This window comes from Vulpes lagopus, chromosome 21, assembly GCF_018345385.1.
Source record: "Vulpes lagopus strain Blue_001 chromosome 21, ASM1834538v1, whole genome shotgun sequence".
NCBI lineage: Eukaryota > Metazoa > Chordata > Mammalia > Carnivora > Canidae > Vulpes > Vulpes lagopus.
This window is the reverse complement of record NC_054844.1, coordinates 8,859,860-8,884,242: the sequence shown is the minus strand read 5'-3', so window position 1 is coordinate 8,884,242 and position 24,383 is coordinate 8,859,860. Positions and strand designations below refer to the sequence as shown.

Sequence of the window (24,383 nt, the reverse complement as noted above, 5' to 3'; positions counted from 1 at the left end):
GGTGGCTCAGTGGTTTAGTGCCACCTTCAGCCCAGGGCCTGATCCTGGAGACCTGGGATCGAGTCCCACGTTGGGATCCCTGTGTGGAGCCTGCTTCTCCCTCTGCCTGTGTCTCTGCCTCTGTGTGTGTGTGTGTGTGTGTGTGTGTCTCTTATGAATGAATAAATAAATAAAATCTTAAAAAAATAAAACCCTGTAGATAATATCAGAGTGCATTGCGCAATGGCTAATTTTTTCCTGAAAATTTTAGCTATTAATATTTATCTGGATATGTTACTTAGTATATTTCTTTCTCTTTTTTTTGGGAGGGGAGTTAATTTTTTTATTTTATTTTTTAAATTTTATAGTGTTTATATTTATTCTTCCTTTTTTTTTTTTTTTTTGGAAGATTAAGTAATCTCTATACCCAGTGTAGGGCTCAAACTTAACAACCCTAAGATCAACAATTGCATGCTCTACCAACTGAGTCCTCAAGGCACCCACCTCTATATTGGGTATATTTCTTTCTTTTTTAAAAAAAATTTCTTTATTTATTTGACAGAGAGAGAAAGAGAGAGAGCACGTGCACACAAGCAGGGGGAGCAGAAGGCAAAGGGAAAGGAAGAGGGAGGCAGAGGGAGAGGGTGAAGCAGGCTTCCCACTAAGCAGAGAGCCCAACTTGGGGCTTGATACCAAGGTCCTGGGATCATGACCCCAGCAGAAAGCAGACATTTGAGGGACTGAGCCACCCAGATGCCCTGGGTTTGTTTGTTTGTTTGTTTCTTTCTTTCTTTCTTTCTTTCTTTAAAGATTTTATTTATTTATTCATGAGAGACAAACACACACAGAGAGAGAGAGAGAGAGAGAGAGAGAGGCAGAGACATAGTCAGCAAAAGAAGAGAGAAGCAGGCCTCCATGCAGGGAGCCCGATGTGGGACTCGATCCTGGGACTCCAGGTTCATGCCCTGGGCCAAAGGCAGATGCTCAACCGCTGAGCCACACAGGTGTCCCACCCTGGGTATATTTCTTAATATGGGTCCCTGGCAAGGCAGTGTGAATGCCACCATAATGACATTTTTGAACAACTGCTTTCTTTCATGGAGTTAGTATTCTGGTCAGGGGACTAGTAAGAAAACCAACAATGATGATGTAATAGGGTGAGTACAGCATCCGGAGGCAGCAATGTGAAAAGTGCCTTACCTAGAAATGAGGGATCTGAGGTGCTTCCTGGAAGAAATGCCATTTCAGTAAGGCTAGAGAAGTGGTTATGACATGTACTCTGAAGGCCAACTGCCTGGATCTTTCCAGGGCTCCATCACTATTTCCCATGTGGCTTTGTGCAAGTTACTTCACTTCTATGTCTTAGTTTCCTTATCCAAAAAAAAAGGTACTTTTCCTATATGGATGTTGTAAGAATAAGGAAATAATTAAAGCAAAGCGCTCAGCCCGACTCAGCCTTAACAAGTATTCACCATTACCATCATGGGATTTGGGGGACAGGTGGGGCAGCAGGGAGCTGCACATGTGCCTGACATCTGGGGCTTGCAGGCACACAGGACTTGGGATGAGGTTGAGAATTGAGCAGAGCCTAAACCAAACCCTGGGAGAAGTGATAAGATGATAAAATAGAAGAGGGGTTAGAGCAGGAGAAGCCCTGTAAACCATATGAAAAATGTGGACTTCATTTGGCTGGCATTTGGCTTTGAGGAGTTTAAAAGCAAGCTTGTCATCACCCTGGCTCTCATGAGGCCAGGATCTGCTTGATAGCACACATCAACTGTAGTACTTTTTTTTTTTTAATTTCATCTCTAGACAGTCATTTAGACACAGTCTCTTCTGGACTAATAAAGCCCCATAGTAGGGCATGGGCTGGATTTCCCCATAACCTTTCAGCAAAACATACCCTCAATGGGAAAAGAAATGGATCACAGAGAACTAAGTAATAGGAGGAGGTCAACCAGGGGACTGGCTCAGTAATTCTGACTGGAAATAACAGTGGTTTTAGCAGCAAGGATTGGAGAGACATGAAAATAAATACATACAACTAAACAGAATTAGTGATTGAGTATCTAGGCTAAAGAAAAGGAGGAATTCTATATGGCAGTGAAGCTTTGGACCTGGGCAGCTGGATGGATGAGGGTGCCAATCATTGAGGTAGAAAATAGAGGAAGTAGAGCAGGTTTGGGGGTAAAGCTCAGCTGCCGCCTTAATGTCCAAAGAGACGTTGAGTGGAGAGTTGCATACGCCAATTTAGGTGTCACTGGATTGCCCAGGAAGCTTGCTCAGAGCAATGGATCATTATCTTTTATGAGTCAGGGACACTTAGAAAAATATAATGAAAGTAATCTATCTGCTTCCCAGAGAAAACATATTCACAACCCTGATTGCATTTTTAGGGAGTTCTTTAACTTCTTAAATCACATCCATGAAATCCTTGACGACATCTAATGTACCGTGAGAAAAATCATGGACACAGCGCAGAATCCACAGAAAGAACTGTTTAATTAATTAGACAAGGAGGCCATTAGACTGATGTGACTCTAATGCCATGGAGCCTACATAAATAAACCAAAATCTAAGCCCATGAATGCTTCAATATTACAAAATCAAAATGCTAGGGACAACCAGCATAGCCACCAAGGCTTTAAGCAATAGCCAATCAACCAAATAATTTTCTTGCTTCTCTTCTAAACTTTGTATGTCTTTCCCTCTGGTCCTGTCCTTGCAGTGCTCCTAACTACTTCCAGTTTGGTGCTGTCTGATTGAAATAAACTTTGCTCGGGCAGCCCGGGTGGCTCAGCGGTTTAGCGCCACCTTCAGCCCAGGGCGTGATCCTGGAGACCCAGGATCGAGTCCCACATCAGGTTTCCTGCATGGGGCCTGCTTCTCCCTCTGCCTGTGTCTCTGCCTCTGTGTGTGTCTATGTGTCTTTCATGAGTAAATAAATAAAATCTTTAAAAAAAAAAAAAAAGAAATAAACTTTGCTCAAATAAACTCTTAAAAAAATTTCAATACGTCTCAGTTTATCTTTCTTTTTAATTCTTTTTAAGTAGGCTCCATGCCCAATGTGGGATTCAAACTCATAACCCTGAGATCAAGTGTCCCGTGTTGGGCTCCCTGCATGGAGCCTGCTTCTCCCTCTGCCTGTGTCTCTGCCTCTCTCTCTCTCTTTCTGTGTGTGTCTCTCATGAATGAATAAATAAAACCTTTAAATATATATATATATACATATATATATATATACAGAGCAGCTACAGAAAGCTCTTCAAGGGAGCAGGTAGGCTCCAGATTGAGGGATGAGAGACCAGAAAAGGAAAGGGCTGATATTGAGAAATCGGCATTGAACAGCAGATAAGAGATGAAGTAGAAGGAGAGAAGGAAAGAAAGAGGTATTTGGGGGGCACCTGGCTGGCTTAGTCAGTGGAGCATGCAGCTCTTGATCTTGGGGTTGTGAGTTTGAACCCTGAGTCGGGTGTAGAGATTACTTAAAAATAAAATCAAGAAAGAAATAAAGAGAGAAAGAGGAAGGAGGGAAGGAAGGAAGGAAGGAAGGAAGGAAGGAAGGAAGAGAAAGAAAAGAAGAAAAGAAAGAAAGAAAGAAAGAAAGAAAGAAAGAAAGAAAGAAAGAAAGAAAGAAAGAAAGAAAGAAAGAAAGAAAGAAAGAAAGAAAGAAAGAAAGAAAAGAAAGTGGTATTTTTTGTAGGTAGGGACTTAGACCTGTTCAAACATATTCATGGGAAGGAACCAGAGTTGGAAGACAGAAAGCAAGAGGAAAAGCCATTTCCCTGAGGAAGAGGGGGCTGAAATCCAGAACATAGATGGAAGTATTCTCATTGCACACAGGGTAGAGACACCTCCCTTAAAATGTGGATGAAAAAATTTGCACACCAATATGGTGTGCAAGCACCAAGCACTTAATGTCAGGTCCAGTTTCATCGATACCCATAGGTAGGCTTCTCTCCTGTGCCAGGGGGAGATATTAATAGGAAGCTGAGTCTGGGGTCATTATGACCTTGTCTCTCATCTGCTACTGTTCTGTAACCCAAATGAAAACAGTATTTCGTTTCTTCTAAGCTTGTCTGTCTGGCCCCTCAACCTCCCTATTACAAAGACCTTTATTATTATCTTGGGCCTACCTGGATTATCCAGGATCATCTTCTGGTGTCTTGAATCTTAATGACATCTGCAAAGTCTCTTTTACCATGTAAAGTAACATATTCGCAGGTTCCAGGGAACTGAATTTGGACACCTTTTGAGGGCCATGATTCAGCCTGCCACATACAACTTCAGAAAAGTCTCATGTCCTGCAAAATTGTGTGTGTGCATATGCTCACAAACAGAAACACACATGCAGTCATTATGGAGAATATAGGGTAAAGAGACAAAAACACTCAAAATCTATGCAACTACACAAAACATTAGGAATTCTAATATAAACAGGGGCACCAGGCTGGCTCAGTTGGTAATGCATTCAACTCTTGATCTTGGAGTGCTGAGTTGGAGCCCACATTGAGTGTGGAGATTACTTCAAAATAAATCTTAGGTCACCTGGGTGGCTCAGTGGTTGAACGTCTGCCTTTGTCTCAGGTCCTGATCCAGGGTCCTGGGATTGAGTCCTGCATTGGGCTCCTTGCAGTGTGCCTGTTTCTCCCTCTGCCTGTGTCTCTCCTGAATAAATAAATAAAATCTTTAAAAAAAAAAAAAGAAAGAAAGAAAGAAAGATATACAAAATTCCTAATAAATGTAAAGGTAGCCTGAGGGAAGCAAAGGTAGAAAAGGCTGAAGCTGCTGACTGTATATAAAGGATAAAAGGTCAAACTGCCAGGAGCTATGCCCTTGATGGAATACACTTCATTTTTTGCCAATAGCTTTAGATTTATAGGAAAATAGAGAAGCAAATATGACCGTGTCCCCTATTATTTTCTTACTTTAGAATGGTACATTTGTTAACATTAATAAACCAATATTAATATATTATTAAAATCAAAATTTATTTTAGATTTCCTTTATTTAGCTTTTACCTAATGTCCTTTTCCTGTTCCACGATCCCACACGGGACACCACATTACATGTAGCAGTCCTGTCTTCGTTAGCTTTCTCTTGGCTGGGGAATTCCTTAGACTTGCCTTGTTATCGACTACCTTGACAATTTGGAGGAGTCCTAGTGAGGCATTTTGTACTATATTGCAGTACTGGAATTCATCCTTATTTTTTTTTCTTGTGAAGAGATCAGGGTTACAGACTACTGAAAGGAGACCACAGTGGCAAAGTGTCATTTTCATCATTTCAGATCAAGGGAGGGTACGTGCTACCAATGTGACTTATCACTCTTGACGTTGCCCTTGATCACCTGGCTGAGGTCATCATGTTTGGTAGTTTTCTCCACCATTGTGCCCCCAACCCCCACTTTCCATACTGTACACTTTGAAATGAAACGAGGCTGTCCAGCCCACACTTAAGGAGTGGGGAGTTGGGATGCCTGGGTGGCTCAGCGGTTGAGCATCTGCCTTTGGCTCAGGATGTGATCCCGGACTCCCAGGATCGAGTCCAGCATCGGTCTTCCTGCATGGACCCTGCTTCTCCCTCTGCCTATGTCTCTGCCTCCCTCTCTCTGTGTCGCTCATGAATAAATAAATAAAATCTTTAAAGAAGAAAAAAAAGGAGTGGGGGAATTATGCCCATTCTCCTTTTTTCTTTTTCTTTTCCCTCTTCTTTTCAAAGATTTTATTTAAGACAGAGAGAGATCACAGCAGAGGGAGGGGCAGAGGTAGAGGGACAAGCAGACTCTTCACTGGGCAGGGAGCCCTATGCGGGACTCCATCCCAGGACCCTGGGATCATCACATAAGAGGAAGGTAGATGCTTTAGCCGATGGAGCCACCCAGGCGCTCCCCCGGCCTAATTGACTAGTTAGGCAGTACCTTATGGTTCCAGGATCTCCATTCAAACCGCAGATGTTGGGACATTTACCCCCATACTGAGCTCTTCCTATCAGAGCCCTGCCCCGCAGGCCGCTCTTTAGCCGGCTCTCCTATTGTAAAGTCATTAAGTGTTTTCCACTAAGCCTTTCAATCATTGACAGACCCAGGATTCGAACCCGGGGAATATTGATTCTTCGTTGTGGAATTTCACGAATTAAGGTGGATTCGCGGAAAGGAAAGCAGCCTCAGGCGGTGCGGGCAAGAAAAGAGGCAAAGCCTGGAGCGGTCGGGTGTGGCGGGCGCCCGGGGCTGCAGAGGCCTCGGTGCCCGGGTGGGCGCAGGTGCCGGGAGCCCCGCTGCTTACCCCCCACTTGACGCGTGTCGGGCCTTATCAGGGCAGATGGCCTTGGACACCGGGGGAAACAGGCTTCTCCACTCGAGATGCAGTGGACAACCTGAACCAGCGCAAAGGGGACACACTGGGCTGAGGGACCCAGGCAGGGGCCGGAGAAAGGGGGGAGAAGCAGAGGCGTGTAGGGGGAGACCCGCCCAGCCAAACCCAGCCCAGACCGCGGGCGGAGCGCAGGCAACGCAGAAACCGCGTTTGAGAGATCGTCCCCAGCAGCAGCTCCGCCTCTCCCGTACCAGGCTTTCCCTCTCTTTGGAATACTTTTCACGACCCACCCTATATTTTGGATCTATGGTTTGTTGTCTCAATCCACCAGAATGTTTGCTCCCGAAGGCAAGACTTTTCTTTTTTATAAAGATTTATTTATTCATGAAAGACACACACAGAGAGAGGCAGACTCGGGCAGAGGCAGAAGCAGGCCCCAGGCAGGGAGCCCGACGGGGGACTCGATCCTGAGACCGTGGGCCACGCCCTGAGTCCGGGGCAGGTGCTCAACCGCTGAGCCTCCCAGGCGTCCCTCGGAGGCAAAGCTTTTATCTCGCCTGTGGCTCTGTTGCCTGACCTGAAACCAAGCAGACAACGGAAAAGCTTTCGGAGCTAGAGAAGCCGCCTGGAGGGAAGAGGTGGGCTCCACCAGATAAGAGAGAAAGTACAGCCAGGGCGCCGGCTCCATCAGTTTAAACTCCTGGGGCAGATTAGAATTTTAAATTCCCTTCATCTGATCTTAAAAGACTTCCCGCCTCCTCCAGCCTCCAGTTGAAGCTATTTCACTGTTGAACACTCCCTTTTCCAAAAATGAGTCTGGGTACTGGACGCTTCTGGACGGTTAAGCGATAAGCTTCTGCAGGCGGGGCGGGGCGGGGCGCCGGGGGCTGCTGGCTGCGGCGTTGGCCGGGCTGCCTGGTGCGCCGCGGGCCTCAGCAGGTGCACGGGCCGCGGTCCCCCCAACCCACCGCGGAGCAGCTGGCGCCGAGGCGCCTGGTCAGTCGTGGCACAGCCTTCGGGCCCTAACGTTGACACATCGATATGCTGGTTTCCCTTTGGAAAATAGAAAATGCAAGACTTGTGAGATGAAGTTTCCAACAGAAATGAAATATACAGATTACTTTGTGATTGGTAGGCAGCTTCCGCCAGGCCCCCAGCGCCGTGGCCTACCCACCAGGTCGTGAAAAAGCGCAGAGGAGCCTGCATGGCGCAGAGGGCATGATCCCGGGGTCCTTGGATGGAGTCCCGCATCGGGGTCCCCGCAGGGAGCCGGCTTCTCCCTCTGCCTATGTCTCTGCCTTTCTCTGTATCTCTCATGAATAAATAAAGTCTTTAAAAAGGAAGAAAGAAAAAGAAAAAAAATGCACAAATGCCTGAGATGTAAAAGTTTGCCTCATATTAAGAGAAGGGAAGGACACTGATGACTGGCTCCGTTCGGATTTTGGCAGCATGATGATTAATTCGATGCCTCCAGAAAAGAGAAACCAGTAATTCAGAGAAATTATGGATCCTGCCTTCTCAGAGAGCATCTGAGATGTTACTTCAAGATTTCATTCTTAGAAAGAGGACACTTCATCCCTGACTCCAGTGGAGCTCCAATATGAATAAAATGGTATGAACTGATTTAGTAAAAAAAAAAAATTTTTTTAAAGATTTTATTTACTTATTTTTTTAAGGGGGGGGGGCAGAGACACAGGCAGAGGGAGAAGCAGGCTCCTTGCAGGGAGCCCAACATGGAACTGGATGCCGAGTCTCCAGGATCAAGCCCTGGGCCAAAGGCGGCGCTAAACCACTGAGCTACCTGGGCTGCCCCTCCCAAAAAGTTTTTAAGATGAATTTAGACATATTAAAAATTGTCAGTTTACTTGAGCAAAAATCAGTTGGAATGGGGAAGCATTCAATCCAGCAGATAGAAAAGAGCTCCTGCGAGCTGTACAAAATTAAAGGCAGAAGAGAACAGGAACAGGACATTATACTTAGGCAAAAAAGCAGCTTGGTTCTGACAAGGTTACTTACCTTTAGGGAATAATAAAGTAATCTATCAGCTTACCTACCTAGCACTGGCTGATCAGGTGATCCCTGATTGGCAGGTTTGAGATTCCATTTCTAGAAGAGCCAAAGTTGTAATTAATTCTAGGTTTGGTGAGGTGGGGCTTAGTGCAAGTGACTCCATTTCGTGCCTGTGGTCTTTTTTTTTTTTTTTTAATTTAAATTCAATTTGCCAACATGTTGTCTTGTTCTTTTTTTTATTTACTTTTTATTTTTATTTATTTATGATAGTCACACACAGAGAGAGAGAGAGAGAGAGAGAGAGAGAGGCAGAGAGAGAAGCAGGCTCTATGCACCAGGAGCCCCACGTGGGATTGGATCCCAGGTCTCCAGGATCGCCCGCTGCGCCACCCAGGGATCCCTGTTGTCTTGTTCTTAACAATGCATTGTGTGTGTGTGTGTGTGTGTGTGTGTGTTTTTAACAATGCATTGTTAACATAGTTCAATAATGTAGTTCACCCTTAACAGATTTTCCCTTTGCCCTCCTGTTTTGCCACAGGAGGAACTTACAAGCTTTCTGCTTCTGGCTTGAGGAAGTGTACTTAGTTTTTTCCTCCTTCAAGGCCTGGAAATTAATACAAGGAATCTGAAATTACCCATTGTCAAGAAGGGAGTTATCAGGCTTATCTGTGTCTTCCCCTTAATTTTCTCCCCTGCCCATCTGTGAATCCTGAAGTTCAAAGGAAACTTCTTCGGCGGGTCCATGGAGCTCTCTAGTCACAGCTTGAACTTCCACCTAGATCTGAACAGATCTAGATCTGACCTTCTCCCAGAGGTCTGTCCGAGAGGCGATATTTTGCTTCAAGTTGATCTGAAAAACAACTTTAGCTCAATTACAGCAGACTTCCAATAAAATGGTAGGTGGGACTGGCCTAGAAATTCAGCTCTTACCCCTTTTTAGCCTATCAAATAAACCCATCTGCCAGTCCATTTAAAAAGAAATGAACCATTGACTGAAAGAATTAAGTGGGTGGGTATTGAGATTGAATTAGAACTGATATGCTTCCAATTCTATTCTCTCACAAAACCGCAACTTCCACAATTCTATTGGAAAATTTAAAAAGCCTATCTTAAAAAAAAAAAAAGAAAAAAAAAAGCCTATCTTTTCTAGTTGTATCTCTTTGAGATTGCCTAAAAATCCACCCTGCTTTGCAAGCTAGGCCTGTGTATTATAGGACAAAAGGGAGAATAGTGGCAATCTTCCCCAACAGAAAAATTTGGAGCTAACTGGGACCAGTTCTCTGAAGCTTTTCCTGTCAAACACTTCTTTCACCTCCTGTGGGTTTCCTACTTTGTCTTCTGTTGAGGGTAGTGGAGAACAACAGGAAGAAACAAATAACAAAGCACTAGGGATAGTAGAAGAATAAATCACGTGCAACTAGTACATAAATGAGTTCTGGAGCTCTGATCACAAAATAGTGATTATAGACAACAATACCATGTTGTAAACTTGAAAGTTGCTAAAGGACTAGATTTTAATTTCTTCCTCGTGAAATAAATAATTATGTGATGTGATAGAGGTGTTAGCTAACCCCAAAGTGGAATCGTATTACAATATATAAATGAATCAAATGAACACACCATTTTTATTAACCTTACGTGATGTCATGTCAATTATATTTCAAGACATTTTTTAAAATACTACATCATTAACATCTCTCCTTGCAAAATAGTAAATCATGCAGAACCCAAAAAGATATTAGTTACACATATATTTTGCAATTGTGACGTTAATTTACTTTAAAAATAATATATCCATGGAACTGTAACTTGTATGAGCAAATTGTTTGATACATTGGTTTCTCCTTTCCTTCTATTTAATTAAATAACACTATCCCTTGAAAACATCAACAGTTCTTGATGTCTGGAAAAGAGCCCCAACATCTGAGAGAATTCAAGCCCTTACATGGGTTGGAACAGCTTCCCAGCTGCTCTCTCTTTCCTCTTTTCCTTCTTCCTATTAAGCTCTCTTCCCCCAGCTCTATTTTGTAATCCTAGCTATTAGTTCTTACTAAGAAAAGATAATTCATATTTCCAACTTTCAAAAATGGAAAATGTAAATGGTATGCATTGGTTCACCATATGTTTATGTGTCTGAGATTCCCTTGGACATCTGTGCCCATTTTGATAGCATTAGAACCAAGGTAACATGCCCAAGATGACTCACTTATGTTAAGACACACTTCATCAAACTGAGACTTAATTATAGTCTCAGCTCTCCCAGAGATGATATCTTAAACCAATCAATCAGGAATCGCCTGATCAACACTAGTTAGGTAGTCGGCCTGATGGAATCCCAACATCCCCTAAAGGAAAGTGACCTTGCAATAACCAATGAGCTTATTTATTTATTTATTTATTTATTTATTTATTTTTTCCAATGAGCTTTTTTACCTGGTGTAATGTCCTTGATGCTCCCGTCTCCCTTCATTTTGTGCAGTCCTGGGAGCTCCAATCTATCCACTAGATGGGTTGCCGTCCCATTCATAGATCGTTGAAGAAAGCCAATATAGATCTTTAAAATGTACTCAGTTGAATTTGGTTTTTAATAATACTCTAAGTAGAGATGTTGGTCTTAAGTGTTAATTCACTCAACAAGCAAGTGTTTCATGTCTATGAATCTGTAATGTGTTAGGTACTAGAGATAATTGAAGAGTTTACCTGGTCTCAAATCTCGTGTTTTGCATGTATGTATTTTAAAGCTCTTAATATCTATTGTTAGACAATATTTCAAAGATTTCATTCACAGCTGCCAACTATGGGAAATGCTAATCTCACAATACATCTTTCCTAGTATTATCTATTCTAAAATTTCCATGAAATAGTTTAAAAGCTATCTGAATTAGGGTTTTAGAACTTGAGTAGAAGTGAAATATTTTACACGTTAGTTTACTCATACTTCCTCAGATGAGAAATCTTTGGGTTTTTTTGAAATTCATCTAATAGATTTTGTTGTTGTTTTATTCATTTAGGTAATCTCTACACCCAATGTGGGGCTTGAACCTAGGAGTCTAAGATCAAGAGTTGCAGATTCCTCAGACTGAGCCAGCCTGCTGCCCCCTGGATTCTTATTCATTATTCATTAGTATTATTGTGTTCTTTATCTGTCATATATGCTGCAATTTCTTTCTTTCTCTCTTTCTTTTTTTACTGTATTATTTGTCCTTTAAATCTAACTTGGGGGACGCCTGGGTGGCTCAGCAGTTGAGCATCTGCCTTTGGCTCAGGGAGTGATCGCAGAGTACCAGGATCGAGTCCCACATTGGGCTTCCTGCATGGAGCCTGCTTCTCCCTCTGCCTGTGTCTCTGCCTCTCTCTCTCTCTCTCTCTCTCTCTCTGTGTCTCTCATGAATAAATAAATAAAATCTAAAAATAGGGATCCCTGGGTGGCGCAGTGGTTTGGCGCCTGCCTTTGGCCCAGGGCGCGATCCTGGAGACCCGGGATCGAATCCCACATCGGGCTCCCGGTGCATGGAGCCTGCTTCTCCCTCTGCCTGTGTCTCTGCCTCTCTCTCGCTCTCTGTGACTATCATAAATTAAAAAAAAAAAAAAAAAAAATTTAAAAAAAAATTTAAAAAAAAATCTAAAAATAAAAAATAAAAAAAATAAATCTAACTTGGTTCTTGATTTTCTTTTTCTTTTCTTTTTTTTTTTTTAAGATTTTATTTATCTATTCATGAGATACATGGAGAGAGAAAGAGAGAGACAGAGGCAGAGACATAGGCAGAGGGAGAAGCAGCTCCATGCAGGAAGCCAGGATCACGCCCTGGGCGGAAGGCAGGCACTCAACTGCTGAGCCACCCAGGCGTCCCATGGTTCTTGATTTTCTGTATGAAATCTGGCAACGTTTTTGTAATTATATTGTTCCTTTCCACATTTTGAATCTCCTCAAACTTTTCATATTCTCCCTAAAAACCCCACCTTTCCTAACCTAAGCGTGAAACATGTTCATTCTTGTTTCCTGAATACTTCCTATTTTCTGAATATTTCCTATTTTCTATTTTTTAAAAAGTTATATGTGCATATTCTGTAAAGTAGCCCACAATTGTGGATTTGTGAAGACTGTCTTCAGCTGCCCTCTCCATTTTATTTCTGAGGAGCACCGACCTTAAATTTTTTTGGCGGATTTTCTGTGTGTGTATGTGTGTGTGTGTGTGTGTGTGTGTTTATCTCCATATTTCAAAATAGCATGTTTATAATGATATTTCTTGATTTTATATATTTGTCTCCTTCTCTCTCTTCCTTCCTTCCTTCCTTTTTTTGGTATTGGGCATTATTAATGACTTTCAACAGAGATTTAGCTTTATCTTCTCCTCTACCACACATTCACAAATTTCAAATCTCCTTTTCCTTCTAATTTGGTTATTTTCTGTTTTAGTTAGATCAGCATTCCTAGTAAAAGGTATAAGGTGCATGTATTTATTTCTTTATTTATAAAATGTATGTATTTATTTATTTATAAAATTTAAATTCAATTAAATAACACCTAATGCAGTTTCAGAGAGAGAGAAGTGTTCAGTGATTCATCAGGTGCATATAACACCCACTGCTCATCACATCAAAAAAAGTGCCCTCTTTAATGCCTGTTACCCCGTTGTCCCATCCCTCCTTCCTCCTTCCCTTCAGCAACCCTCAATTTGTTTCCTATGATTGTCTCTTATGGTTTGTCTCCATGATTTCATCTTGTTTTATATTTCCCTCCCTTCCCCTATGCTTCTATGTTTTGTTTCTTAAATTCCTCATATAAGTGAGATCATATAACTTTCTCTCATTGATGTATATATAATGTGCTTTTTCTTCTTTTGATTTAAAAAATTTTTTTATTTATTCAAGAGAGACACAGAGAGAAAGGCAGAGACATAGGCACAGGGAGAAGCAGGCCTCCTGGAAGAAGCCCAATGTGAGACCCAATCCCAGGATTGCTCAACCACTAACCCCAGATGCTCAACCACTAAGCCACTCAGGCACCATATATAATGTGCATTTAAAACGTTATTTGAAAATAAATAAATAAAATAAAATAAAATGTTATTTGAGTGTATTCAATTCTGCAATAGAGGGAAAAAAGAAATGGGATGGATGATACCCTTAAGCTAGCAGCTTATGAGACAAAGATGAAACTCATAGTTAAGTGTGGATGCTCACTAAATAACTAGCACATGCGATATAGGCAGATTTCATTATGTGTGTTTAAACATACAGTAGGTTATAAAATATATATCCAGTAAGTAAAATAGTAATCAATATTACAAGCGGCACCTGGGTGGCTCAGTGGTTGAGCATCTGCCCTTGGCTTAGGTTGTGTATCCAGGGTCTTGGGATCCTGGTCCTGGGATTGAGTCCTGGATCAGGGTCCTGCTTCTCCCTCTGCCTGTGTCTCTGCCTCTTTCTGTGTGTGTCTCTCATGAATAAATAAATCTTAAAAAAAAAAAAAAGTTATTACTTACAGAAAGAAAAGGATGGAAAAAACAAGTCATGATCATATCACCTGTGAGTGACAACTATGTCAACGGTCAGTAACGCATTAGTGGTACCCACTATTATCTCATTGTGGGACCACATAGGCTCTGCGCTTGAAATGCAAACAAAATTCATGATTGCTCACCAGGCTAATTGGCCAGCTACAGCTATGGCCACTGGTGGAAACAGGGTGCGTTCTTGGTACCTGGCACTCTCTGTTTAGGGGCTCTTTCCTCAAACCTCAGCTTTGGTTCTCATGACAACCCCATGAAAGGTGAAGGATGAAGCAGTCAAGAGATGAACATATATAAACAGTGTGTGAGGAAGGAAGAAGCTTTCCTGACCCTGTTAAGGTCTCTGACTGGGTCTAAAACTTAAACTGACAAAGGCAGATTAGCAAGGGAAAAGCATACACATTCACTCAGTATAAATTTTACTTACAGCAGCCTTCATAAGGAAACGAAGACCGAACAAGTGGGTAAGCTGAATCTTTTTATGCTAGATTTGATGAAGAGTGGACAGTCATGGGTTAAGGAGTATGAGGTAATTATAGTGAAAGGGGAAACTTAGCAAGGCCTGTTCATTTCGGTTCTTAAAAACAAACAAACAAACAAAAAACATTATTTAGGGGTACCTGGGGTGCTCAGGTCATGATCCCAGGGTCTTGGGATTGAGTCCCACATTGGGCTCCCTGCTTGGTGGGGCGCCTACTTCTCCCTCTCCCTCTTCTGATCCCCATGCTTGTGCTCTCTCTCAAATAAATAAATAAAACCTTAAAAAATTTTATTTATTTATATGAGAGAGTGCTGGGTGTGGGGCAGGGAAGGGGTAGAGGAGAGAATCTCAAGAAGACTCTGCAGCACAAGCCTGATGTGGAGCTTGGTCCCAGGACCCTGAGATCATGACTTGAGCCAAAACCAAGAGTCAGACACGTAACCCACTGAGCCACTCAGGTGCCCCTTCATTTGGATTCTTATCAGTGTCCCTCTGTCTTGGAGATGAGGATGTTCATTTCTTGCAGGTATGGGAAGGGCAACTCTCAGCTTAAAATATTTGATCAGCCAAGATGTCATATTTTAGGGGACTATGTATTGAAGTCTATCGACTGCATATCCCTTAGCTTGGGAACTAAGATCCGTCTCGACTGTATCCTATTTCCCGAAAAAACAAAATTCGTGGAATCAATTTTAAAGATCATATTGGCTTTATTCAATAATTCAGAAATTGGGCAACATCCAATCTAGCAGGTAGAAAGGAATTCTAAAGTGGTAAACAAGAAAAGAGATTTTATAGGCAGAAGGGAGTAGGAGTAAGGAAGTGGTACTGGGTGAAAAAGTAGATTGGTTAATACAAGGGGACTTTCCTGTTGGGAATGGCAGAGGTCTACTGGCAGATTCCCTAACTCGCCAATCAGGAGACTCCTGGCTTCAGATTTCACTTCTGGGAGAGCCAAAACTAATTACATTCAGTATCAATTTGGTGATATGGAGCGTAGCAGGAACAACTCCATTTTGAGCCTGTTATCTAGTTTTTAACATTCTGAATCCATCTGTTTACCTCATCACTTGCTTTTTGCTGTGCACCTTAAATTGAAATATAGTGAGATAGCTTTTTCTTTTTTTAAGATTTTATTTATTTATTCATGAGAGACACAGAGAGAGGCAGAGAGAGAAGTAGGCTCCAAGCATGTGGCCTGACGTAGGACTCAATCCCAGGTCTCCAGGATCACACCCTGGGATAAACACGGCGCTAAACTACTGAGCCACCCGGGCTGCCCTGCCTGATAGGAGCTTTTTAATGTGGTTGGTGAGCCTTTCTGTTTCATGACCTTAAGAGTACTTACCTGGTAGTGTTCTTGTATCCAGTTCATTTCCCACAAGACAAAGGAATCTCTCCTGGTGGTGACATTTTTGAGTATCCGAGAATGTTCCATACATGCTCAATACTTTGACTATATACAGAATTCTAGGTTGGAAAGCACTTTCCTTCAGAATTTGGAAGGTTTTTCTCCACTATCCTCTAACATTCAGTGTTGTTGGGGAATCTGAAGCCATTATATTCCGAATCTTAAAATTCTCACCTTTTCTTTTTTTTTTTTTTAATTTTATTTTTTTATTCATGAGACATACAGAGAGACAGAGACGTATGCAGAGGGAGAAGCAGGCTCCCTGAGGAGAGCCCGATGTAGGGCTTGATCCAGGACCCTGGGATCACTCCCTGAGCTGAAAGCAGACGTTCGATCATTAAGCCACCCAGGCGTCCCTTAAAATTCTCGTTTTCTTATATTTGCTCTATTTTACATGTTTGTGGTTCTGCTTTACTTTATTAAGGGGATATCTTTGATTTTATCTTTAAACCATTTTTTTGTTGTTGTTTCTAATACCAAACTTCTAATTTCCAGGGTTTTTTTTTTTTTTTCCGTTTTCCTGTTCTAGAAGGTGCATCCTGTTTCAAAAATACTACATAGGATTTCTTATCTCTGGAGAAATTAGGGATCGTTTTCTTTTTTTTTTAAAAGATTTTATTTATTTATTCATGAGAGACAGAGAGAGAGAGAGAGAGAAGCAGGCTCCATGCAGAGAGCCTGATGTGGGACTCGATCCCGGGCCTCCAGGATCAGGCCCTGGACTAAAGGCGGCACTAAACCGCTGAGCCACCAAGGCTGCCCCTAGGGATCGTTTTCTTGATGTGTTCTTTTACAGTCTGGGTTTTGTTTTTGTGGATTTTTTTTCAAGTTGTTTCAATCCATTTGGCCTCTAACCTCATCTTTCATACTATAAAGAAAAAAACAGGTTAACTAGAAAAGTGTTATAATTTTTAAAGATTTTTAAGATCTAATCTTTTTAAAGCATATTTAGGGAGTGTTTCCCCAACTATCCTCTTGTCTCTCATATTTTTTAACCTTCTTTTGGCTCAGCTTCTCTATGTTGAAGCAAATTGAATCTCCACCATCCACATCCCACACCTTCCAGTAGCAATGGCTCTCCTCTAAGTCTGGATCTTGTTTTTTTTTTTTTTTTGTCTGGATCTTTTGAGTGAGAGTCTATGCCAGCCCTTTTCACGCTTGTCATCTCACATCTCCTTCAGTCTGATTGTTGCCCTTACTTCTCCAACGAAATTCTGAGACACTGCTGCAGGACCGGTACCCAGGGCAAAGGGGAGAACATCTGAGAACACAACAGGCGTGGAGAGTTAAGAGTGCCATAAAGCAGTGCTCCTTAAACTTTAGCACAGAGCAGGATCACCTGGGAGGCCCTGCCAAACTGCTGGGCCGGCTCTGATTCCTTGGATCTGGGTTGGTGCTCACTGCTTTCTAATCGAATCCAACAAGTTACCAGGTGCTGTTGATGCTGTCTGAAGGCCATACTTTTTGAGAACCACGTGAATAAAAAATTGCAACCTCAAATCCCTTTATGGCTGTTCCCCATCTCCAAAATATCTCTTGATCATAACTTCGACTTTTGCTTTTTAGTAAAAAGAAGCAAGATTGCCTTTGAGTATTTTCTCATGATTTCCAGCTACAGGGGGTTTAAGGAAAACTGCACATAGAAGATGGGAAAAACATGTTTGGGGGGTAACTTGTTCTCCCACCTCCTGCAGGCAATCAGCAGTTAATGTGGGTGCTCTTTGCCCGAGTTCAGTACAGTATTGGGGTGGGGGTGAGAGCTTATACATTTAGTTAATCTCAGCTGCTCACAAATGTTAATTGCAATTCAATTACTTGTCCATAAGACAAACTAAGATTATAGATCCAAAGTACACATCCATAAAACATCAAGCTATTAAAGTATTTGTAAGACACACTTCCAAAAAAAATTTGAAAAGACACTTCATTTCTCCTCTCATTCCCTTACTGGCATCCACAGGTTTAAATGTGTCAGAGATGAGAAAAACTTTTCACTCAATCCAGGGACTCCAGGACCACGCCCTGAGCCAAAGGCAACCGCTCAATTAACATTGAGCCACACAGGCGTCCCCAAGGAAAACTTTTAGGGACTTTCTCAGTTAATTTTTTTAAAAATATTTTATTTATTTATTCATGAGAGACACACAGAAAGAGGCAGAGACACAGGCAGAGGGATGTGGGACTCGATCCTGGGATCCAAACCTGAGCTGAAGGCAGATGCTCAACCACTGAGCAACCCAGCTGTCCCTTTCTCAGTTAATTTAATTGGGAAATAATTAACAGTTGGGGGGGACCACCCTTCATCTCCGCACTATAACACTTTAAAGCCCAGTCCACAAACCTGTAACCATCTCCAGAAGTAGTTCGAGAAAAACTGATTTTTGAGGCAGCCCTTGGGAGACACAAGCACCGAGGCTCTTTTACAATTTTCCAGCCTACGTGACAGAGAGTATGATTGTTTTGATGCAGAGCAGATGAAGAATTACCCTATTAGTCCACTAATACTACTACGCCCACTCACCTTATCCCCTTAACCATTAGCATTTACATTAAAATAGGCTGGCTCATTGGCTTATCTTTCGTTTTAAGAGGAAACCCGACCGAAACTTTGAGGTTTGTTCTTCCTCTTGCCACGCCAGGCTTTGTTGGAATTTGGATTTTTTTCTTGCTCTTTCTGGGCTCTAAAGTTCTTCCCAGGCTAGCAAGTTTGAGTCTTGAGCATCACCTCCCACTGGCACCCGAAGATCCAGGAGCTTCAGTCCACAACTAGGGTTTCAATGGATTCACCAAAGCAGCTGCACCCAGCCTGGGCCCCGGGATCCTCTCAGATGTTTCCTGAAGAGCACTCTCAGGAAGGTTCAGGTAAGTCGGATGTACCCTTTATTCGAGTGAAGAGGTTGCCTTCCTTAAGTTGACTTCAGTCTTAAGGAGGAATGCAGCGAAGTGAAAAACTTCTTCCATCCAGGCAGGAGGGCCTAGGTCGTGTGGGTACCCCCAGTGATAAACAACGCAAAGGAAGACTGGGGAAGGAGGGTTGAGGCCTGCATTCTCTGCTTTCTACACTCAGGAACACTTAAATGTTTCCAACCCAGCTTCTGGGGAAGAGCAATTGGAATCCTTCTAGGTCCTGGCTCAAAATGTCTGCCTATTAGCCATACGGATCAGGAATGATAAAAAGGAACAAAATACAAGAAACCTGAACTCCAGAATAACCTAAAGTTTTTCTTCATCTCCCCAAACTTCTCTGGACTGGTTTTGCAGCTGAATTTATCCTTTAGGAATGTTAATAAACCAAGTGGCTCTTCAGAGGAAATCCAAGGGACACACTTAAAAAAGCCAGTGAATGTGCTCTATAATGTAAATTAGTAGGACAAACTCTGGAGGGCTTTCTTAGGAACAGTGCTCCAGAAATATTAACGGGGTCCTCTCCTTGGGTTCCACCTGTACCAAAACTTATTTCTTGGAGCTTTACCCAATCCCACGCTTGGCCACAGAAAACCAATGGACTTGAAACCTCACTACCCTGACTAATGGTGGGGCTGGGTGGTGGTAGGTAACCCCGAGCCAATCCTCACTGGGCAGCTAGAAAGCTGGGTGGGAAGCTTACTGATATTTAATATTCCGGCAGCATCCCCTTCCCAATCCAGACCTGCCCACCCCACCCACCTCCTTTGAGGAAAGAATCTGGGTGGGTATATATAGGGGGAAGATTAGTGAAGAGAATATCTGTATAATTCTATCTCTGCGTTTCCTTGACTCTTAGTACCTAATGGCTTCACAACTAGGGAACTTTATTACTTGTGCACAAGTCCCTAGAAGTGAAATGGATCCTGACTCTTAATGCTTTCATCAGGAAGAATTAATGTTAACTCCTTTATATGAGATATGAGTATGGGGTATGCATAATGGTTTGGATCAGAGAGGCAAGTGAGTGGCTGATCTCCCATCCCAAAACAAAGGAGTGTTTGAGTTCATACCATGAAATGGTTGGATATAAGTGAAGAGGGTAACAGCCAGTTCAGCTTCCTAGTTTTGTATAAGGACTGTTGTATTTGGGGTTTGTCTATTTCACAGTGTGTGCCTAAGAAAACTGAAGAGGTGTGTAATTTTTTAAAGACTTTATATATTCATGAGAGAGCCACAGAGAGAGACACAGGCAGAGGGAGAAGCAGGCTCCCTGCAGGAAGCCCGATGCAGGACTCCATCCCTGGACCCAGGATCAGGCCCTGAGTGGAAGGCAGATGCTCAAGTGTTGAGCTACTCAGGTATCCCAAAGAGGGGAATAATTGTTACCAAGTTGAGCTGCTGAAACTTGTTTACTGATTTTTTGACTTGCATTGGTACTTTGTTGTCCGCCCCCACCTTCTATTACAAATTAACAGAAGTGAAAATGGAAAAACTGCCAATACCTGAATTTTTTGGGGAGGGGGGGGTCCCATGTTATTCCAATTGGAATCATACACTTAGGTATCCTTTGTCCCTGTAGGGGAAAAATAACCTTCAGAACTACCAAAATAGGAAGGGGGTGGATTTTTTTTTTTTTTTAAGAACAAACGGTTTCAAAAAAGATAAAAATAAAATAAATAAAAAAGAACAAACTGTTTCCCATCATAATGGATTATTTTTTAGGGTTTTATTTATTTTTAGAGCTAGAGTGCAAGAGGGAGAGGGACAAGCTGACTCCATACTGAGTACAGAGCTGGACAGGGAGCTCTATCTGTCCCAGGACCCTGAGATCATGAGATCAACACCTGAGCTGGGATCAAGAGTCAACTGCTTAGCCAACTGAGCCACCCAGGTGCCCCCCATCAAAGCAGATTTTTTTTTTTTTTTTTTTTTTTTTTTATGATAGAGAGAGGCAGAGACACAGGCAGAGGGAGAAGCAGGCTCCATGCACCGGGAGCCCCACGTGGGACTCGACCCCGGGTCCCCAGGATCGCGCCCCGGGCCAAAGGCAGGCACCAAACCGCTGCGCCACCCAGGGATCCCCTCAAAGCAGATTCTTTTTTTATTTATTTTTTATTTTATTTTATTTATTTATTTATTTATTTATGATAGTCACAGAGAGAGAGAGAGAGGCAGAGACACAGGCGGAGGGAGAAGCAGGCTCCATGCACCGGGAGCCTGATGTGGGATTCGATCCCGGGTCTCCAGGATCGCGCCCTGGGCCAAAGGCAGGCGCCAAACCGCTGCGCCACCCAGGGATCCCTTTTTTTTTTTTTTTTTTATCAAAGCAGATTCTTAAGCATGTTCTCAAACCCTCTCACCATGTGCAGTGTGTTAGATGGCACAGTAGGTAACGTGCTATGTGATCTTCCACCCTGAAAAACCTCCCATTGTCCATCCTTGATCTGCTTAAGAGCAGACCTACTTGCAGCCTGAGACCAGTAACTACTGGATGATGGAATGCATCCTAATGGATCTTTCTCTTTTCTTTCAGCAGCTGTTCAAACCATGTCCGAAGTGTTAGTAAAGAACCTTAGCAAACTGACTCTCGACCCTAGTATCAAACTCCCTTCCCCGCTACCAGATTATCCACCCCAGCAGCAGGAGAGAGAGAAGAAACCACAGGGGCTTGTTGACCGCATCCTCAGCAACAACAGGAAGAGGAGTGGAGTGAGGACTCTGTTAACTGCTAGGAAAGAAAGGATGGAGAGGATGATTCGATTGATTCAGTACCAGCGCTACCTCAACAAGCGGTCCATGGTAGGTTCCTGTGATCTAGACAGCGTTTCCCCATGGGGGTGGGGGTGGGGGAGTGGAGGTGCACAAGCAATTAAGAATGATGAGCAGCAGTCACTCAACTATCCTGGTGAGCGCAGGGTGTGAATAAGACTTGGATTTTTTTTTTTTTTTTAAGATTTTATTTATTCATTTAGAGAGAGAGAGGCAGAGACACAGGCAGAGGGAGAAGCAGGCCCCATGCAGGAAGCCCGATGCGGGACTCGATCCTGGGTCTCCAGGATCACGCCCTGGGCTGCAGACAGCACTAAACCGCTGCGCCACCGGGGCTGCCCAAGACTTGGATTCTTAACATTCTCCAATTTTTATCTTCCAGTAGATATATAATATTAGTAATCTAACTTTCAATCATTTTTTTTTTCTTCCCATAAAGCTTCAAAAGGATCTACCAGAGCAGGAAATTGAGGTAAAATAAGATTTTTTTCAAATGATACATGTGGGTGGGTATCTGATTTGTATTCTAAAAGATGTTATTTATCCATGTAACAGAGTAAGACTGCATAAGCAAGGGGAGTGACAGAGAGAGAGAAACGGTCTTTCCACTGAGCAGGAAGCCCGAGACGCGGGTCTCAGTCCCAGGGCCCCTGGGAAAGTGACCTGAGCTGAAGGCAGACGCTTAACCAACTGAGCCACCCAGGCACCCTATTTCTTGGTTTTTCTTTTTGAGAGAAGGAAAGGTAAATTGACTTTGATTTTTCTGAATATCCAGAAACTCTGGAGAAATCCAATTTTAGTATATGTGCTGCCGAAGCGAGCACAGCTCTGGAGAAATCCATTCATATTTGTAATTTTTAGTGTAGTTTGGTTAATAGCAAAATTGATCAGAAAGTCGAGCATTCCCACATACCTCCTGAACAGTCTCCTCCACTGTGAACATTCCATGCCAGGATGATAAATTGGTAGTTGATGAACCTACACTGACATCACCTCCAGTCTATTTCTTACATTAAGGCCAACTCTTGGTGTGCTATATTTGTACTTGAAGTGCTGTCAAAAACATGGTCATGGAGGGATTCCTGGGTGGCTCAGCGGTTTGGTGCCTGCTTTCGGCCCAGGGCATGATCTGGAGTCCTGCGATTGGGTCCCACATCTGGCTCCCTTCATGGAGCCTGCTTCTCCCTCTGTTTCTGTCCACTGAGCCCGCCCCCCCCCTAAATAAAATGTTTTTTTTTTTTTTTTAATTTATTTATGATAGAAAGAGAGGAGAGACACAGGCAGAGGGAGAAGCAGGCTCCATGCACCGGGAGCCCAACGTGGGTTTCGATGCCGGGTCTCCAGGATCGCGCCCTGGGCCAAAGGCAGGCGCCAGACCGCTGCGCCACCCAGGGATCCCCCAATAAAATGTTCTCAAAAAACGGTCATGATAATACTCCGTAGTAAGAGGGCATACAACCTGAGTTCAGTGTTGAGAAGTAATCACTCCCATTTAAGACCTTCAGAGAATGACACCAGAATATATTTTTGTTGGACAATCAGCTGTTACCATCACATAATGACCCACAATATGGCATTCTTTTGTACCCACGTTTCAATCCTGCCTCATTGTCCCTAAAAAAGGTGTATTCCAAGGGCTATTCTAGGGGTGGCTCTGCTGGGTGGCTCAGTTGGTTAAGCATCTGCCTCTTGATCTCAGCTCCTGTCTTGATCTAGGTGGTGAGTTCAAGCCCCGCATGGGCTCCATGCTCTGTGTGTAGTCTACTTAAAAAGGTTATTAATAGGGATCCCTGGGTGGCGCAGCGGTTTGGCGCCTGCCTTTGGCCCAGGGCGCGATCCTGGAGACCCGGGATCGAATCCCACATTGGGCTCCCGGTGCATGGAGCCTGCTTCTCCCTCTGCCTGTGTCTCTGCCTCTTTCTCTCTCTCTGTGACTATCATAAATAAAGATTTAAAAAAATGTTTTAAAAAAAAAGGTTATTAATAAAAACCAAGCCTAGATTTGAGGGTTGTTTACAGCTCATGGTGCAATTAATCCATTTCTCCACTCCCCTCCCCCCAGGGTGAATCCAGAGTGGAAAGATTTAGATGTACCTGTCATTATTGCCTGTATCATAAAGATGTTTCTGAGGATACCAGCATGGAGAAAAATTATGACACGGAGCCAATGTAAACATAAACTTGTACTATTTCCTCTGATTAATAATTCTAGGATCGTTATGCAGCAGCTCGGGAAAGCTGTTCTATGTTAAGACAAATTGTAATATTTTAATAATCTATGATATAAACTGTCTTGTATCTATTCCAGTTTGATATTAGTTTGTGAGGATTCCTGTAGTTTTCATTTGAATGACTTCAGTTCCTGTAGTTTGCATTTGAATGGTTTCAGTTTATGTCCACTTTTCAATTTGACCTAAGGAAGCACTACTAGGTTGAGTGTGCCTAAGTGTTTGAGAAGCCTAAAGTCATTAAGATAAAACCTAACATCAAAAAATTGGAAGCCAAGTAACTTGTGCAGAAGGAATACACAGAAAACTTGGGGTGGTTTGGTTAGAGTATAATTAGGGGAGGGTGTGCATAAGGTAGATTTTTCTGGTTTTCAGAAATTGTAATTTTCTTGATGTGCTATTTCAATTTTTAGTAGCAAATGTGTATGTAGAGGATCTTATTAAAATTGAGACTTATTTGAATACTTAAAGTCTTGTTATTGGGGTGTGTTTGGGTGGCTCAGTCAAATATCTGCTTTCAGCTCAGGTTGTGATCCCAGGGTCCTGGGATTGAGCCCCACATCAGGCTCCCTGCTTAGCGGGGAGCCTGCTCCCTCTCCCTCTGCTGGTCCCCCTGTTTCTCCTCGTGATAGCAGTAAAAATCTTATTTTTTTATATTGCTTTTGCTAGCTGTGTATTCAGTGAACAATAGTTCTTACCCTCATGACATTGCTATAATGTAACCTGACATTTTAATGTGTGATATTGTCCTGTTGGGAAGGAATTTGATAC

At 42.7% G+C, this 24,383-nt stretch overlaps 1 protein-coding gene across 6 annotated transcripts in view; it reads left to right on the top strand.

Annotated features, from left to right (window-relative positions):
- The window catches only part of DPPA3 (developmental pluripotency associated 3), a 49,905-nt gene extending 25,837 nt beyond the window's left edge, over positions 1-24,068 (top strand). For 2 of the 6 annotated variants that reach the window (XM_041735741.1, XM_041735739.1), the window contains 5 exons: positions 7,742-7,905; positions 18,396-18,570; positions 21,149-21,414; positions 21,824-21,856; positions 23,447-24,068. In XM_041735741.1, the coding sequence (XP_041591675.1) occupies positions 18,486-18,570; positions 21,149-21,414; positions 21,824-21,856; positions 23,447-23,557 (495 nt within the window). In that variant the 5' untranslated portion in view covers positions 7,742-7,905; positions 18,396-18,485 and the 3' untranslated portion in view covers positions 23,558-24,068. Of the gene's footprint in view, positions 1-7,741; positions 7,906-18,385; positions 18,571-21,148; positions 21,415-21,823; positions 21,857-23,446 lie in introns of all 6 variants that reach the window. The other 4 variants (XM_041735737.1, XM_041735738.1, XM_041735740.1 and 1 more) reach the window with 3 other exon arrangements.
- The last annotated feature ends 315 nt before the right edge of the window (positions 24,069-24,383 follow it).